The following is a 19,817-nucleotide window of genomic DNA, read 5'->3' on the forward strand; positions in this document are numbered from 1 at the left end:
AAAAAGTAATCAATGTTAAAAAAAATCTGAGATTTATTTTTCATTAGCTTTAATCTTGGCCTTCAATATGTAAAAATCAAGAAAAATATTTGCATTATGTGGCTACAGCCAAGAAATTTTAATTGCAATCATTATACTTGCAGGGCTGTATTATGTTTTCTTGTAATACTTAGAATAGGAAATTAACAGTAGCAATTTCATGATATCCTCTTTTAAGTTTTAAAAGAAGCATTTGAAAACTAATTGTTCAGAGTGACATACCAACTTTACTTAGAACTTCAAAACTTAAAAGACTTAAAAAGTTAGTGGTTACACAAATACAGTTGAAAAAACAATTTAGACTGCAAGTATTTCTGAGTAGTGGAAAAATACAAAGCAGTTATGCAGAAATAATGTTAGACAGTTTCAGGACTAAAGTATGTTTCGAGTGGACTCGGAATTCTGTAGGCAGTTTTAGGACAAAAATGCTGCTAAACTGGAGTTTGCTACTAAACTCTAGATAGGGAAGTCTTGAACTGATGTTAAAGTCCTCACAGATACTGAAACACCAGTCATATCTCAGTGCATCTGCTGACATTTAGGAACACAATCCTACTTATGTGAATAATTTTCACAGATATTTCACAAAATATTCTGAGTTGGAAGGGACCCTCAAGGATCATTGAGATACATATTCTAATTTTTAATTCCAGTACGCTTCCAAACTCTTTTTTTTGGTCTGACTGTATTTACTCCAATACAACATCTGCTGCATATTCAGCATGTTTTGCAGCAGTATGAAATTTTACTTGGATTTTCCCAAAGTGAAGATTCTCCCTTCATTTCAATCTTTTCTTTTTTTTTTTTTGTAGACAAATTAAACTCCTCTAAGAAAACAACCACTGATTCTGGACTATCTGTGCTTTAGGCAAAATGTTTGAAGGAATAGCCAAGAAAGACTCTAGGTTGTGTCAGATTACCCCAGCCTTAGTTTCCCTCCTCCTAGTTTCTAATACTGCATGTTTCCCTCAGTGTACCTTACACCAAGACACTGGAAATGGGTACACACTGCCTAGCTAAAGGAAATATTAATCTTTTCTTGGTGCTGTTCCCTGCTCTCTCTCAAAACTCAAAACCTTTTAATGGAAATACATTTCCATATTCATATACCTACAGTTTACATTCTTTGTACACAAAAGAGATGCTAACATTTTGAAGACATTAATCCATTTGTTACATAACTAACATTCCAGTTCCTCTCCTAGTATTTCCACAATTATATCCTTCTTATTCCTCAAAATAACTGAATTATTTTACTCAATTACTTAGTCTATATCCAAAGCATTTCTATATGCAGAAAGTGGATTAATCTACTTTTATTAAAGGAATTATTTAACCCTCTACAAAACTTTATTCAAGACACTGACTCTGTAAGAAGACTCTGTACTTAAACTTATGTTTCAAAGAGTACTTTGGCATCTTGCCTAAGAGATCTGCAAAATCAGAAAATGTTACCAGTTCTAAGCTTCTACCACAAGTTATCAGATCAATTTTTCAGGTCAGAAGATGATATTAACTACCGTAGCAAACCTCTAGCTATTATTTAAAAAATCTTAAATCAGTCCACGCAACTGCTGGCCTAAAGATAAATTTATTCAGGAGGTTATGGTGCCGATACAGCTCATAGCAGAGTCATCTTCAAAACATCAGGCCTTATTAATTCTGTTTTGGAGGTAGGCCTAAGCTTATTCTAGCACATGCATTTGACTGTGCAAACTGTACTCCATGTCACTCCAAGAACACTTTCTACTAGGTTTCAAGGTGCCCTGAACATGCCAAAGTACCCAAAAGAATGGAGTAAGTTAAGTCAGCCAGAGAGAGGCCTCACAGTAAATATGTGTGTAGCTACATGTACAGTCACACTCTGGGAAGCTCCTATCATGAAGCTATGGTACTATGTCAGATGACAAGAAATCAATTATCACTCCCTTGTACTGAGAGAGAGTCTAAAGAACTGGTTAGTGAACAGAAATTGTGTATGTTCCTCCACTAACTCTACAGAAGTTACCTTCCTGAGGCTTTTCCAACAATCCAGCTTTCTTATGAAAACAGAATGATAGACTAGATAGAAAAATATTAACTATGCATACCCAAAAATTAATGGTTAGGTTCAAACGATATAACTTTAGGTGCTGAGGCTCCCATTACAGTCACTGGAGAACTAGTCAATACAAAATCCAATTAATCTCACCATCAAACAGCAGACATTTAGCTTTCACTATTTTTAATAGATCTCCACTAACTGTAATAAGAACTTAGAACTTGAGATGTAGACACTGAGGATCTATGTATCTTAGCTGGAAATTCACTTGCCATGTATTACCATTTTGGATGCTAGTGGTGGCCATTTCAGTGGCCTGTGTCTCTTGTACATGCTGTGCCATGCCCAACAGCCCTATGCAGATGTCCTACAGCCTCTGAAGTGGTGGAAGGCAAGAACATTTGGGCAACTGATGCCTATTTTTCAAATTAGGCAAGATGGTGTCCACTTGAAGTTTGTGTTTTACATGAAATTAATATTGAACTGCTTTTAAAAGCAATTAATCAGACTCAGATTTTTAAATAACATCTTTCAGTATCTTTAAGCATATACACAAAATACAAATTAGGTGTTAGTGGACTAAACGTGGTAGCCACAACAAAATACCACACATTACACATGTAAACCACACTGCAGCAAATAAGAGAACACGGCTTTCAAAGTAACTGTGTTATTTTACTTGTACACTTCTTCTCACCTCTCCACTTCTAAGGAGGATTACCTTAGGCCACAGATTTTAATAGAGTCTGATTTTAAACTGTAAGTGGTCAAGGTGTGTATAGTCAAAGGCTTTTCTGGTTTCTGTCAGAAATGTATATCTGTGTCTTTTTCATTTTTATTCCACTTCATCATTTTGCTTGGTTGATAAATGTGATTAGCGCTGACAAAAGTTGGGTCAAGAGCAGAAGACAGAAAGAACATATGATTACAGTAGAATTAATGCATTTGAGAACCTTACTGCCTAGAGAAAATGAAGCAACTTACTCCATATGTGCTGATAAATTTGTCCTCTGGATTGTGAAAGTTCAATAATATTACTAGCAATAAATAGAAATGCTCCCTTATAATGCACTTCTGATTACTAAAGCTCCCCAGAAAAACTCACCAACTGCAGTCACTGATCATTTCCTTCCGTCAGCGAATGCAGCTTCTGAGAGGTTCTTGCCTAAGCATAAGCCTACTTAAGTTTTATTTATGCCTTTTAAAATGCAAGGATTTATCTGAAATACCATTAAAAAAAAAGACGGCTACTAAAATTTTCCAATTTTAAGATTAATAACGCCATTATAAAGGCATAGTTCTTGAAAAATATATTTTTAAAAGAAAATACAACTAGGGTTTAGAGCCTGTTCATGGGAAAGGAAGTAGTAGGAGTGCCACAATTCCTATTATAGCACAGATATTTTGAAAACATACTTAAGTATTAAATATACTTTTTTCATAGTAATTTTGAGACATTCTAAAAATCTGAGAATCAACTTTATATTAAATTCAGCAAACATTACATACCTCAACAGCTGGAACAATGTCTATGCCAACTGTCAGAAATTCTTCAAACTTCAGAAATGGATTAAAGCAGCTACCAACATCAAGTAATCTGATCTTTCCCAAGGAGTGAAGGAACCTAAGAAGCAGCAAGAATTCAGTTTTATCAAATGTTATTTTTAAAACTATATTCTCAATTACAATTTCAGATAGCTAATGCAAAAAATTCTCACAGAACACCATAGTAGTGACTAATAGAAATGAATGTCTTACTTCAGTTGCTGAGATACCTAAAGAACCAAGCTCCTTCGGTAAAAGCAGTTGGTGCTCAATCAGAAGAGTCTTGTTCAGAGCAGCTGTAATATTATTAACTTGTGTACTTGTAGTAAGTAAATAAAAAGGCAAATTGCGTGTCCACTAGACAGGTTTTCTCTTATTGCTTTGTGTTTCTCACTTACCTTTTTTGTGGTATTTATTGGTGTTGAAGTCATACTAGACATCAGAGTTAAAACTGCAGGAGTTGAAAAGGGAAACTGGCAACACTATGAACTGTGTAGTTGACAATTTCATTTTAAAGGACATCTGAAGTCAAGTGGCATAATTGGTTTAATGAAGACAAGAAAACACATTCCAAGGTAAAAACCCCAGCAACTATAAATGAAAGCATTTAGTTATTCCTTGCAAATTTAAAACAATATTTTATTTGCTTTATGTTAGCTAATTTTTAACAGATGACTGCTGGAGGTTCACTCCAATTCTGTTCCCAATGGATGCTGTGAAAGAGCTAAATCAGTCCATGCAGAGCCACAAACATAAAAACTAGCTGTTCAAGTTGTAGGGAAGTTATTCTAAACATTTAAATGAAATGAAGTATCTCCTCAAAACTACTAGGGGGGAAAAAAGTCTATTCCATGCCATGCATTCAATTTTCTTTTTGAGAATCCAAAAGGTTTTTAATGAGAAACAGTCAAAACCAGCCATCTAGTTTAGGAAAGAGGGTCCTAAATCAGAGTATTTCTGAACTACTCTAAAATGAAGATTTATCCTGTAAGAATTCTGGGGAACATCTGCCACTGTGTGATAACCCTATTCAAGGTGAAATTATAAATAAGAAGGCCAATGTCTGTAATGCTAAACACTTAAATATGCTATCAAACAACAAAGGTAAAAAAAAAGGGGAGGAGGGATTAACTTGAGAAATCATGACTTCATTACTTACTCCTTAGACTGATAGAAAGAAGACACTTTAATAGACAATGGTGTTCCAGAATGCTACAGAGATGCACACATACCCTTTCAAAACTTCATGGGAAATGAGAAACAACAAACAAAAACCCCACACTGAATAACTGGCCCATCATCTTCTCAAACAGATTCCAAAACTTACTGAGTTAAAAAAACAGAAAGGTGATCAGAAAGAAAACAGCAGACTGAAGAAAGAAAAAGAGGACATTCTTGTACTGTCTGGTAGAAGTCTCCATTACAGCACAGCAGAAGATATGCTACAGGCTGGCAAATGAGATTTGCCTTTTCTTTGGAAGCTCTGATGTCACCTATGACCAAATGGAAAACCAATCTGAAATGCCTTTATGAAGATAAAAGACACCATTGTTCTTTTCTTGAAGCTAAATACATAGTTTAAGGAAAAAAAAAAAGATGTGTGGCAACTTTTGAGGACAGTGACTGCTGACTTACCTCTGAAAGCATTCTTACCTTCTAAAGGATAGCCTCCTTTACCAAGGCCCAGAGTAACATTCGTGGTCTTCAAGTTTGCAACAACAGGCATTTTTTTCATGACTAAGGCAGTTACTACCATATATAATGTAGCATCAGGTAACACCAATGCACCTGTACAGAAGTACTGGCAATCAGCTGTCTTGTCATTGTTTAAAGGTTTTGCCTTGTCCTGATACTTATCTAACCTGATATGCTGCACTCTTGAAAGAATTACAATTAGAATGTTGCACTCAGTTATCATGAATATTAAGGACTCAGCTGTTACATATCCTACAATCAAAGACACATTTTTTATTTTCCTTGCATTCTGAATTTAGAGACCCCTGCTGCTTATTCTTTCTTTGCAATTGCAAAAAACCAGTAAATGCTGGAGTTAAACAATTCTGTTGCAGCCCACGTGTACAGACTCTACACTCACCTGTTCTATAAAGCATAACTTGATGACTGCATCCACATAATTAAAAAAAAAAAAAGAAAAAAAAGAAGAATATATACAGCACTACTACCACCACCCAACAGTTTGAGCTCTTTCTATTAGATCATTTACAGGGCTGCATCTAAAATATTTCCATGATGATTTGTAACATATTAGAACATCCAAACTCCATTAATAGAGGCAAACAAAGTCACAGCTTTCACAGGGACTTCGCGGAGAAGAGAACGGTAATAAACCTTCCAGTAAGCAAATTTTGTTTTTTGCTTCAAGTTTCTATAGCCAAAACCAATTGTGATCTCCAAAATATCACTTGTCATGTTTCTGGGAAAGAGTCAGCCCTAGAGAGATAGATAACTTCAAAAAACTTTCAGAAACAGATCTGCAGGGCCAGTGGAGTCCAACCAAGCCATGGCGGTACTCATAGCAACAACAAAGCAGTAAGGAATACTGCAGAAAAAAAAAGCCTTTAGGCAACAATAAAGAGACCTAGGCTCTCTGGGCTCTTTCCAGACTCCCAGTCACCTCCCAGAGAGAGGATGTTGGAGAAGCAAGAGAAAACATCTTGTTGCATTTGGCAGAATAATAATGCCAAGTTTAAGTATTTTGCTTCTATATGGAAGAGAAGACATCCAGGACTTACTTCTCTCAAAATACCACCACGACCAAGGCAAACAATGCAAAAATTATCTTTTAGTTAAAACTGAAAATATTACCAAACTACTCCGTAAGTCAGTACCCAGTGCGATTTCAGAATGAAGATGACAGCAACAATGTTTCCAAGCTTCGATAACAATAACACTATAATCTGTGCAACAGGAATTTGCATAGTGTTGAGGCAGATCCTGGTGGCCATAAATCACAAATGTGGACTGAGGTCAAGTAGTGTCTTTTCCCATATAAGGGTAGTATGAGATTTCTCAGACCAGCATATCTCCTTGTCTATCAGATGGAGACACTAATGGCAGATTCTCACCCATTCAAACACAAAAATGTATGTCTTTATATGCTTGTGCTCCATATGAGAGTCCAATACGGTAACAACAAATCAACAGACACATGAGACCACAGCAAACATAACGAGAGGGAACATGGCTCTACCGTGCAGAGAAAACTTCCCATAAAAAAGAGAGACAGACTCTAGAGATCTAAACATTTTCCTTTAAAGTGTTCAATGAAATAGAACAAAATTAAGCCGCACAACCCAGAATCACCTAATTTCCAGAAGAGCCCACTTCACCTATGGTAGAGTGAAGAAAATCACGATGATGTATTTATTCTGTCTTCCTATTTACAAAACCTGTATTCTTTGCTGCAGCGTTATTTTTGACTGCTTAAAGGGGGACACTACTTCACACTGCTACAGCATTGGAGCACATTTCTGGAAACCTACAACTCTGTATTCTGAACTAAGCAGAAGCAAGAACCTCCCATCTACACTAATGCACAACTAAGAGATTTGACACAGGGCAAATTCACTCTGATAAGTGTGTCACATCTAAGGAGTCCTGTAGTCTATGTTCAATATATAAATATACTTTGAAACCACAAAAGTAGCAGATTCAGATGCTCACTTGTGTCTTGACTTCCTGTTGCTTGTCAGGTTTTGCTGCCTTTTGGAATCCTGGTACAATGAATCACTTAGTAGCAATCCTCAGATTGCCAGTTATCAGTAGGAGCAGGATACTAATTAGGTGCTTAAAATAATTTTGAAACTGTTAAGAAGCACTTAGATTCTGTTACCAAACATACACAAAGAGCAAGGACCACTGATTCCGGTGGTCTGAAGATCACCAGTTCAGATACCTACTTTTCAGAACTTTAACTCTTAAGTCAGATTCCTCAGTGAAACTGTAACTGTAATCTATGTGACGATCACTGACCCCATAAGTCACTGATTTTGTTAGAAATGTACTCTTGCTGAATTAATTGTTAATCACCCTTCAATGTCCTGTTTCCTAATGATTTTCAGTCAAGGTAACATTAAAAACATGGGAAGTACTTTGCCACTACAAGCAATCTCCAAGCATATCTTGAATCCTAAGTTCTTTAATGTAGGTAGTAATGTGCAGGTAGAAAACCAAAATGCAAACAGTTAAACATCAGAAACTGGTAAAGAAGGAAACACAACCTGGAAAATCAGTGCATTTTAAAAACATCCCACACTTGTTCAGTTTAAAAACTTGTCCCTGCCCATGGCAGGGTGATGGGAACTAGATGATCTTTAAGGTCCCTTCCAAATCAAACAGATCTATATTCTAACTTGATTGAATGGACAGCAGCTCTTGATTATTAGCCCACTTAAAAATACATCTATTATTCAACTAAGTGCTATGTACAGGTAAGTAACATTTTCTCTTGGAAGTAGATAAAAAGAGAACAATGGCATGACCATAAGAAAAGTCACCTAATCTCTGACATAATTCACTTCAAGTGCTGATGTCCCAGTTTACAGTTTTAAGTTACTCTACTATTTATCAAGGATGGGATGGGGAAACAGTTCAGAAGCCCTATGCCGCTGCCAGAAGAGCAGAACCAAGATATACATAGGGTTCTGAGTGGTAACACTGGGAGGCCTCAAATCTTTCATAACATCCACATATAAAGATATCCAATGGGAAGGTCTGTCTTGCTGAGACACACATGAAAGAAGGAATGTACTGTCAGAGATCAAATCAGCATCTGAGAAGAATCCATACTAAAAAGTAAGACTGCTCAATTTGACAGAAAAAGAAGAGAAACAATACTCAGAAAGAAAACAAAGGAGGGCCTGATTTATTGAAGGGAGGAGCTGTTAACCAGCAAATAACAGTCACTTTTATCTTGCAAGATTGAGTCACTTTGATGCTCAGCTTCACAACAGATGCAGTTGTAATGTTAGAGACATTAAAATGTCTCTAATCACATGTAGAGAACTCATTCTGGGATGGAAGGAAGTACTGTGGACAATACCTTACTTTTCATATAGACGAAAGTCAAAAAAAGACTGCCACATTAGTTATTTCTGAGAGAACTCATCAATTTTATTCTGGCAAAGAGGTGAGCAACATGAGCAACTGGAACTGGGTTCATCAAAGTAGCTGACTTTCTGATCTGCAGCAAACTTTGCGCTTCTGGTTCCTACAATATTTCCCACCATCACCTTTAAGAGCTGAGTGCCCGAGTGCCTACTTCTCTCCACTTCTCCCAGCATCTTTTTTACTAGATGGTGAAATTTCATTACCATTTATTACCAAACTACCTTTGCTCCTTACCAAGCACAGGACAGTCTCTCTATAATAATTTGCCAGTACAGGTAAGTTCAGGAAGAGTTCTTACCTGGTTTTAATACTACTTGAGAGAGGATTATATATGGAAAGAAAAAAATTATTGTCTTTACACTTACCAGAGTAAAACAGAAGAGTCACAGACTTAGTCATAACTATAGACAAACTCACAACTCCTAATTGTAATACTACATGATTGGAATGTAGATTAGACCACTTATACCTTGTTGATTTAAGGTCTGTACAGCTACTAAAAACCTTACTATCATTTGTAGCTTACTCAGGTAAGTATTATAAAACTTGCCTTTGCCAAGAATGTCTTTATGGGTGTATACATTTTTAAAGTTTTGAGAATGAAAATAAAAATAATCATCACTCACTATATTAACAAATACTTTTAAAATAAGTTATAAAATTTCTCAATAACTACTTTCTATACACGCTAGTCAGAACAAAAGGGAAGGCTACAGACTACTTGAAGCAAGAAGTAATTCCGGTGAAGTTAGCTCTGCAACAGCCACTATTAACTGTACAAAGTATGAAGACAGAGTGCATGCAAAGACAGCGTTAATGCTTTTTGACAATGCCTCCCACTGGAAGACAAACGAGCTTTAAGTAGTGTATGATCATCGAACCTATTGATTTAAACAAACATGAGAGACACAAAAAATACCAGTTCCTAAGGACAAACATGTGCTTATAATAACATCAGCAACTTGTTCATTCTTTTCCTAGCTGATACTACATCTAACTTCAAGTAAGTGCTGATCACAGAAGACGTGCTACAATAATGAGAAAAAAAAAATCTCTTTACACAACAGAACAAAAACCCAGTACTGTGGGCAGTTCTAAGAACTGGTCTATAAAGAATATAAAACAAGTCATAAGTGTAGCATATACAGACTCTATGCTTATGCTTTCATTATTTCATTGTATTTGCAAAATATGATTTTTTTTTCCCATCACACACAGAATAGCCAAAAACATGACCCATATTATTTAGGAAAAAGAAACAGAGGGTGAGACTTCACTGAAATAATATAGTTAGTCCTGAACACCAAAAATAAAATTCTTACTTGAGTGAAGGTCATAAACAAAATTAAAACTGTTGTTAGGAAAATACCTCAAGGATACTACAACTTTTGCAGAGCCAGTCATCGGAAAGCTAGCACATTAAAAGTTAACGGTTGTAATTCAAAATTGCTTTTGAAGTATATAATTGGAATCAAGAGTTTCTCTGCAATTATTTATGAAGAGAAAGTTTTAAGTACTCTGATATTTACATTTGGCACTTAATACTTACATAAGCAATTGACTTTTCAACAGTGCTGAACAGCCATTAGATTCTAACTTAATTAACATCTCCCTTATTTCACCTCAAGGTTTAATATAAATTGCATTGCATACCAATGACATACTAAAGTGAAACTGCTCTAGCACTTAAATGAAGATGACTAAGTTGTCATTCTCAAGCAATTTTTTTATGGCATCCACCAAAATATACTACAACATAAGTAGTTCTTGAAATGTATATATTCATATGAAAATGCCCTTTCTTAACTATTAAAAACACATCAGACTGATCTAATGAGTTATGGGGAAAAATGTCAGCGTAAATTCTAAAACTCACAAAGGGGGAAAAAGTCAGGAAAACAAATAAAACTTACTCTTCCGTCATAGTTTCATGATTCGTCAAGCCAAAGTTTGGCAAAGGATCTTCAATCTTGGGAGTCTGAGGAACATTTAAAACTGGAGTGGTCTTAGAAGCAAGAAGGGCTCTTTTTTCATCTTTCTCAAGTGCTTTTCTTTTTCCACCATTCTGAAAATATTCTCGGCATACACTGAAAAAACAGAAAGAAAAATTCCCCAGGAAAACTGAATGCTCTTTTTGGTCATTATTATAAGTAAGACACAAACCAAAGGTTTGAGAGATACGAGTGCTGTCAGCTTTTAAACAAATCTCGGTTTTACTGCAACTTTGGTAAACCAGCTTTAGAAAGGATGTGATACGCCCAACAACACATTTGAAGTCCAGTGGTGGGGTTTTGTATTTTTTTTTCCCCTCAAATTAGGCCGTAAGTCACAGTTGAGTAAACAGATTCAAGACAGTTTTATCTGGATAGACCTTTAAGCAAGACAGCAGAAGTCTTGTCAGAACATCACCAGAGGGTAAACTGCAGCTGTCACCTGAGCACCACAGTTCTCCACTATGGTGCGAAGAGTTATTAAGTAGCTCCCCGTAAACACAGAGGATTTTGAAACATCTGTGTCTTGTCAGGCACATAATATGAGAGAAAAGAAACACAATCCAGGGTTATGGGCTGACTTACATTCACCAGTTATGCAGTATTTTTAATTAGATGTACCAGCCAAGTATTTGCATGGAAAGTTTAACAGAAATAGTACTTGTTTGAATAATGTTTTCTGAACAACCCACTTTTGTGATGCTTTCTTGAAATTCATTCCATTTTCCTCTAACAAAGCTGTAGAGGTTTGAAGGAAACATTCCAGAAAACATAAATTCAAGCGTAGTATAGTAATATCTTATACAAAGCAGATTCAAGATAATGGTATTTCAGATAATAAATTCAGGAATGGACATGTTGGTATAATGCTGCATTTAAATCACAAATTGCAACAAGGACTTGGAATACACGTGCCTTATCCAAACTTTTTATGGTATTTTAGGCACCAAATATACACCATATAAGATGTGAAGGATAAAAAAAAAAAGTCATTGGAGTGGAGTTGCGTTACGTTTCTTATGGAAACATACACAGTCAGACAGGTACAGACAGAAGTCACGTTACTCCAAGACAGGTAGGAAAGAAGCACCTTGAATCAGAAATGTATAACCACAGAATCAGTAAGGTTGGAAGGGACCGCAGTGAGTCATGTAGTCCTACATCCCTGCTCAAGTAGGATCATCCTAGAGCACATTGCACAGGATTGTGTCCAGACAGTTCCTGAATATCTCCAGTGAGGGAGACTCCATGACCTCTCTGGGCAGCACAGTCACTCCCACAGGAAAGAAGTTCTTCCTCATATTCAGGTGGAACTTCCTGTGTGTCAGTTTCTGTCCATTGCCTCTTGTCCTATTGCTCAGCCCCACCGACAAGAGCCTGGCTCCATCCCTCCCTTCAGATAAACACACTGATGAGGTCCCATCTCAGTCGTCTCTTCTCAAGGCTGAACAGGCCCAGCTCCCTCAGCCTTTCCTCAAAAGAGAGATGCTCCAGTTCAGGTTGCAATACTACCAGACATATAGACTGTAAAACCATACCAACTCCATCCATTACAGATTGCACATATGGAAAGACAACAATTCTAAAATCAACAAAGTTAAAGCAGAAGGAGTCAGTCACTTAACTTGGCAGGAAAGAGAGTTAAAAAAAAATCAATAAGCAAAAGAGAACCAAAGAAAAACACTTGAATTACTGTTGGTATGCTAATTAAAGTGTATTTTACACTATATTGGATTATTTATTTATAAGCATGTGATCAATTTAGAACTATTTAGTTCTATGTGTCATTTAGTAAAAAAAATGAAACTTGGAAAGAAAAATTTTTTTCCTCAATTTGTCAGCTATTGGTACCACTTCGTTAGCACCTTCTAGTCTCTTTATTTTTATTCTAAGTCTTTTCCTTATTACATCTCTTAAAACATCCAGAATCAATGGCAGTTTAAATAGTGTTATACTGCCATTGACGCTGACATATAAGCCACAACACAGTTCACAACCTTGGGAGAGTGTATTGTTTTTTTCCTCCACTATTCATGTTATCAATTAATTCCCTAGAAGCTGGTAAACTGCCCAGCTTAACTCTTAGTGAGCTGTTGCACAGGAGAACCACCTACTCATAAAGTACAGTATAAATTCCTCTTGTCACTGACAAGGCATTGTTTCCTCATTTTTGGTACTGATGCAAATCAGTACTTTTTCCATCCTTCTATCCCTGTCCATCATGTCAACTGAGTTCTCATAATTCTGTATTCTTCTCAACTGATCTTCCTCATCTGCACATAAGACACTACCAGAATCAACCACAAGGAGAAGCATCTTCTACTCCTTGGTTTTCCCTGGTGGACAGAGGGTAAGAGCCACAGGAAGGCCCAAGAATGGATAAAATTCTTCATGTTCAGATCCTAGTCTGCATACCAGTGCAGTACCATGAAGTACAAAAAAACCTCCAGCCAAATCCACCTATCCAAACAAAAAAAAACCCAGGTCATAATGCACTTCATAACCACTGAGGGTTAACTCCCTTTTATGTTTTTCTGAAGGCACAGTGATTCTGGCACAATTACTGCATGTTGCCCTTTTGGCTCCTGAGCCTTCAGAGGAGCTGCCTATGTACTCCCCCTGTGGAACTGAACCACACACCCACTGTGGGGTAACAGTGAGCATGTGGGCAGGCACTGTGCTAGTAGCTAACCAGAAGTAATGCACTCTGTAGTTACCCCACAGTAACTTGTTGATGTAGTCACATGTTTAACTTCATGGCCTTTAAAAGCTGTCATTGGTCACTGGTTTTGAGTATGCAGTTATATAAGATTCTGCATTTAACAACTGTCTCAAGTAATGAACACAGCATCTCAATTATCCACAAAGAGAAAATTAAGGAATCTATTTTATAATTCTGAGAACTGATGTGGCTCCATTTTTAACTGACATTTAAACATTCGGTCTTTAATGACACAATATTAGGTCTACAATTAACATACCTGCTTGTGAAGAATTGTGCAATGTAAATGCTACCTGAGCTGACACTTGCTACAGTTCACACAAAATGTGAAAAAAGTATTTCAGGTCTAAACTGTTTTAAATTTGCTGGCAGAGATTCAGGTCGGGTTTCTGGGTGAAGTGTGCAGTTCATGTTGTTGCTTTAAAAAAGAAACAAAAAACCCAAACCTGTGTATTTCCTCAATGAAACTTGTTTTCAGTAGTTCAAATCTCAAATGGTAAATAACCTGTTCAAGCTGAGCCCCCTGCTCTGCCATGTGGGTTGGACACGTAAAGGAGGTCTCAGTAAAAGCCAATATAAATACTTAATATTGTGTTAATACTCTCCAGCAAGAAAAGAGAAGCTTAGTTTTCAAAAAGAGTGATGACCAAACCTAAGCATTTCAATAGAATATGTAAAGAAAAAAATGAGGGTGCCATTTCCAAAAAACACTATATGAAATTTAAAAGCCGTGACAGAATTGGTGAATTAAATTAAACTAAATTAAATGGCGTGGTCAACTTTTATCATGGCAAAAGGCAGTTTCTGATAGCTGTAATCAATGCTTGAAGATTTCAAGCACTCAGTTTTACTGGCTGACTGACACAGTCCATCTCTTTCCTTCTGCTTTATAATGAGGAAAAGGAGAGCTTGACTCATGTTCCTTACAATATTTACTAACCAAAACCTAACACTGAAGATGACTTTCAGTGAGGACACAGAGAAATAACAAACTTCCCTTCAGAGCTGAAGGGAAGTCTGGACTTCCCATCATGGTTTCTGCCAGCAAAACATTTCTCCCCTCCTCCCACATGCTGAGGAACAAATTTATAAATGTCAACTGTCAGAGCTGCTAGCACGAAAAAAATAAAATTGTAAATGCTTCTACAGGTTTAACCCATCCACCTCCCAACATCCAAAGTGAAAGAAGGGAGTGTCAATTGCCCTTGTACACATTAATCATACCTATAAGAGCAGAAGTTTCCTTTGGACTGGAAAATATTTTGCGATTGTCATGCACACCCAGCTTCAGGCTAAGGAAATTCAGTATTCAGCACAGGTGAGAGCAGTAGGTTTCTCAATGTAAAGTGTTATAATTTTTTATCAGTATAATTATATTTTTTTAAACTTCAAGTTGAGAAACTTGTATACAATACATTTTTCCATTTTGTTTTTGATATTTGGTCTCAGTTCTAGGGTTTTGAGACATTTTCTTTTTGAGAAATGCAACTACATCTGTAATCAGATGTTTCTCTGGTGATGTGTCCACCCCAAGCCAGTTTCTGGAGGAAGTATCTTTTATTATGAGAGGATTCAAAGCATTTGAAAATAGCCAGCAGTTATCATATGATCATTGCTCTAATTAGATCTAGTGTTCAACAAATAGATACGGTTTTGTCAGAACAAAGCAGTCATAGAATATCCTAACTTGGAAGGCATCCATAAGGATCACTTAAGTCCAACTCTTGGCCCAGCACAGGACAGCCCCAAGAACTACACCATGTGCCTGAGAGTATCGTCCAAAAGCCTCTTGAACTATGGCAGGCTTGGGGTTGTGACCACTTCCTAGGGAGCCTGTTCTAGTGCCCAACCACCCTCTGTGTGAAAAATCTTTTCCTAATATCCAACCTAAATCTCCCCTGACACAGCTTCATGACATTCCCTCAGGTCCTGTCACTGGTCATCACAGAGATCAGTGCCTGTCTCTCCTCTTCCCTTCACAAAGAAGTTGTAGACTGCCATGAAGTCTCCCTTCAGTCTCTTCTCCTCCAGGCTGAACAGACCAAGTGACCTCAGCTGCTCCTCATCCACTTCCCTCAGGGCCTTTCACCATCTTCATTGACCTCCTTTGGATGCTCTCCAATAGCTTTATATCTTTCCTGTATTGTGGCTCCCAAAAATGCACACAATATTCAAGGTGAGGCCGCACCAGTGCAGAGCAGAGCAGGACAATCTCTTCCCTTGACTGGCTGGTGATGCTTTGCCTGATGTCGCCCAGGACACGGTTGGCCCTCCTGACTGCCAGGGCACTGCTGACTCATCTTCAACTTGACACTGACCAGGACCCCCAGATCCCTTTCTGCAGTGCTGCTCTCCAGTCTCTCGTTCCCCAGTCTGTACAAACATCTAGGATTGCCCCACCCCAGGTGCAGAATCCAGCACTTGTCTTTGTTAAACCTCATAGAGTTGGTGATTTCCCAGCCCTCTAATTGTCGTAGTCTCTCTGAAGGGCCTCTCTTCCTTCAAGGGAGTCAACACCTCCTCCCAATTTAGTATCTGTACACTGTATCTGTACACTACAGTGTCACTGGCAAACAATGTGTTTCACAGCAAAAATTAAGATTGTCATACAAATGTGAACACTGAATGCTGTCTTTTCCTATTTTAAATGGTTTCCCTCCTCCTGTTTATGCCACCTCCCTCTTAATTCTATTCTCCTAAAAGTGAATTGCTTGAATAACTGCATTCATCAAAAAACCTGCAAAACAGCGTTTAAGGGGCAGGCAAACATTCATTCATTCAATCTTCCAAACCAAAGATGATCAGCTTTCCTAGCAGAGACCTGTTATTCTCAAAGATCCTGTATGAGATTACGTAGTCTTCCCCCCTTCTGAGATTACTTAGCCTTCCCCCCTTCTTTTGACTAGACAGGTCCAGTTTCTAGAAAAGAACCTAAGGCTTTTGTGGAAAAAATTAGAAGATTTTTCATAATTTCTTTATCATTCTTGGAGTTGAGCTGCTGTTTGTTGTTTTTTAAATGCAGTAGCCAAGGTGATATTTTGTCTAAGAGCAAAGCTAAATAAAGTCAGAGCAATACTTTACATATCCTGTTGACAATCTCATCCATACCCTCCAGTATGATATTTGCCTTTATTGCAAAAGCATCCCATGAGTGCTTCATATTCAGTTTGTGGCCTGTTACAGAATCCAAATAGCTTTTCAAAAGACTGACACAACCAATTATTCCCTGGCCTGTATTTCTACAGTTGATAATGTTTAATATAGTTGATAACATTTAGTATACTAAACAACAGTGTGAATTTTAATTCTGCTCTTAGAGTGACAATTCCTTTCTCTTTGCAAATTTACAAATTTAATAAATAAACTTTATTCTAGTAGACTTCTAATAAAAGTATTGATTAGTTATGGATACAGAGCAGACACTAGCAGACTCCTTCTCAGTAAATCACATTTTAAAATAAGCTCCTCATATCTGTTCTCTGCAAATTCTTCCTAACAGTTCTGCATTCACCTGACACTAATTTCAACAGAACCATATTTCTTTGCTCACAAAACAGTCAAAAGAGTTTTTTGAAAAAATATAGGTCTAGACAATGTTTTGTCATGATAGCAAAAAATAAAATCTGCACTTCTAACTATTTAAAAAAACAGTCAAGTCAACACAAGTCTTCACACTGATGCAAAAGCAACAGAAAGAAACAAACCTGCTGGTCTAGCTCATTTTGTTCTAACTAGAACCAGAATAGGCTGGCATTCACTGTCCACACAAATGTTCATCAGCCTACCTATGCCAGCAAAAATTAAGAGTTAGGACAATTAGTTAGGGTAAGCACCATCTTACCCTTTTCTTCATTTTGTGTTGTAATACAAATGAAAGAGCATCAGAAGTGTTAATTTGCAAATACCATTTGCTATTTGCAATTTTCTAAATATATAAAAAGAAAGAAAGGAAAGAACAGTTGAGTGTTGCTCAGGCTTTTTACACCACTGCTGAGGGGATCATTAACCTGGATCTGGAAGTGGATGAAGTTTTAATCGCTCTTCTGCTGTCTCCCTCCCCAGTTCACAGTTCTATAATGTTGCCTTGAAACAAATAAAACTGGCCCCATACCACTCAGCATATGGCCACCAGCACAGTCTATAATGTACTGCTTTCCATCTTTTACAGTTCCTAGAGCCTGGATATGTGCTTCTTTAAACCAAAACTAAAGAGGTAAAATAATAAGTTTTATGTCATCTGGTTAAAGAAGTAATGTCATAATTTTTCTAGTATCTTCAACTAAATAGCTAGAAAGACTTTTGAAAGGAGAACTCGGCAACAAAACTGTTATTCTTGATCCTGAGAAGTACACATAGCTTCTCTAGTTGTTATTCTGTCCTCTCTGATTTATTTTATCAGATGCTAAGAGAATATAAGGAAAATGAAGGAAAGAAAAAAAACCACAGTCTTTTGTGCTCTTTCTTTTTTTTTTTTCCCACTTCTCAGTTTCAGATCTCTGAAAAGATATTCCTTCAAATTAAAACAAAACTCAAGTCTCTCCTTTCTTCAGCACAGATACACTGGTGGTTCCAAATTATTTTCAGCATTTCAGTCCCAAATTAAAATTCATCTAATATAAAACAGCTATCTTCCTGCTGTCATGCTGTCATGGTGACACAGTAATAAGCATTGAGCAAAAGCTTTCACTGAAGTCTCATGTAAGTTCTTTTGCGTGCAATTATGCAATCAGGCACAAGGAAGAGTAACAACAAGGGGACCTGCCACCTGTCTGGCACACCTCTTGGCCCTGTGAGAAGGAACAAAATATTGCAGAACACTAAGTCAATCTGGTATGTTCTGGTATTTAGCAACCCAGGCCTCGGTTTATCCTGAGACAGAAATGAAAAATACCCCTCTCTTTCTGCTGATGTAAAAACTACTGACCCCTTGACTTCGCAAACTGAAGTTACACGCTTTATCTGAAGTTTTATACTAAAACAGAGCATTTTAGTGTCTCTTAATGGGTGAATTCTCTTCTTTATACAAGCTCAGGCTGCAAGGCCCAAACTGGACACTTATTTAAATGTTTACTTTGTAAATGATCTATAACAGAAACCAAGTGAGAGCCCAAAACCTGCAATACACAGGCCATCAGCTGTCCTCCTCTGTCCACAAAGAACATTATCCTGTCCTACAGGGTAACTGACAAGTTTGCCACATGCTGAGGGAACACTGCTTAGCTGAAATTTAAGTGCACGCAGCCCTATTGAAAAAAGTTTCACACATTACATGACAACCAAATTGCAAGAAAATATCAAGCAATATTCCACAGAATCTGCCCTGGGTCCAGTACAACTAGTTTTTTCACAGATAACCTGAACTGCGGGTCAGTTCCAGTTCCTTAAGGGATCTGAGAATGACGCTAAACCAGGGCAGGGTGTGGGGAAAACACTGCAACAAATTACAGTACTAGAATTCAGTATGATTCAAGAAAGTGTAATGTAAAAAAGAGAAATACAAGTATCAGCATTTCCACAGAAGTAATGAATAGCACAAATACAAAAAAACAACTAGCAACTGAGGAAGCCTGCAACAGAAACAGGCAGTTGGGGATCACAAGTGATCATAAATCAATGCCCTGCCAACTAAAAAAAACCCAAACAAAACAAGCAAACAGAACCCAAAACACCACCAACAAAAATACCAAAATCCCACCAAACAAGATCAACAGCATAAACAAGAGTTTATTACATCATCAGTAAAATCTGTTTATTTTATTTATCCCTGACAAGGCCATTGAAATGCTCTGTCCATTTTTAGGTATAGTTCTTTATAACCGAATCACCTCTCTTGTAATTGGGATAAAGATACATAAAGCATGTCCAGAAAGGGCTCTATAAAGAAACACTTATCTGTGGTGGGTTATATCCAAGCTAAAGGATGAAAGTAAGTACAGGAATGGTTTTCAAACATGTAAGAGTCTATGGCAGGAAAAAAATCCCCTAGCTTGTTATTACTTGCTCCATTTCCAGAAGCCACAGAACAGCTCAAGTTGCCACCAAGGTGTACTCTAGATCAACTGTTTCACAGTCAATCACCTCTCCTTTCTGTTTTATGGGCTCAAGGGAATTTAAATTTAATGATATCACATTTGCTATTCTTTGCTGCCTTTTACTCAGCACTTTGAAACACTCACCTGCAGGACCTACAGACTGGCACGCAAGATTACTTTTCCCTTTTCTGAAGTCATTTGCAAAGGCGGGACCACTGATAAATTCTCTTCCTATTAAAATTTCAACAGCATTTTGTTTTATTCTGCTGTACAGATTCTATATGACATCTTGGATGCCAGCAATTCTGAATGACTAA

General features: G+C 37.2%; 1 protein-coding gene across 1 annotated transcript in view; it reads right to left on the reverse strand.

Annotated features, from left to right (window-relative positions):
* BMT2 (base methyltransferase of 25S rRNA 2 homolog) overlaps window positions 1-19,817 on the reverse strand; it is a 36,617-nt gene that overhangs the window by 4,237 nt on the left and 12,563 nt on the right. The window contains exons 3-4 of the mRNA XM_051795529.1: window positions 10,669-10,842; window positions 3,590-3,704 (exon numbers count right to left, since the gene is read on the reverse strand). Coding sequence (XP_051651489.1) covers window positions 3,590-3,704; window positions 10,669-10,842 — 289 coding nt within the window. The remainder of the gene's footprint in view (window positions 1-3,589; window positions 3,705-10,668; window positions 10,843-19,817) is intronic.

The sequence above is a fragment of the Manacus candei genome, unplaced genomic scaffold (assembly GCF_025592945.1).
Source record: "Manacus candei isolate 608988 ecotype Guabito, Panama unplaced genomic scaffold, ASM2559294v1 h1tg000043l, whole genome shotgun sequence".
Taxonomy (NCBI): Eukaryota; Metazoa; Chordata; class Aves; order Passeriformes; family Pipridae; genus Manacus; species Manacus candei.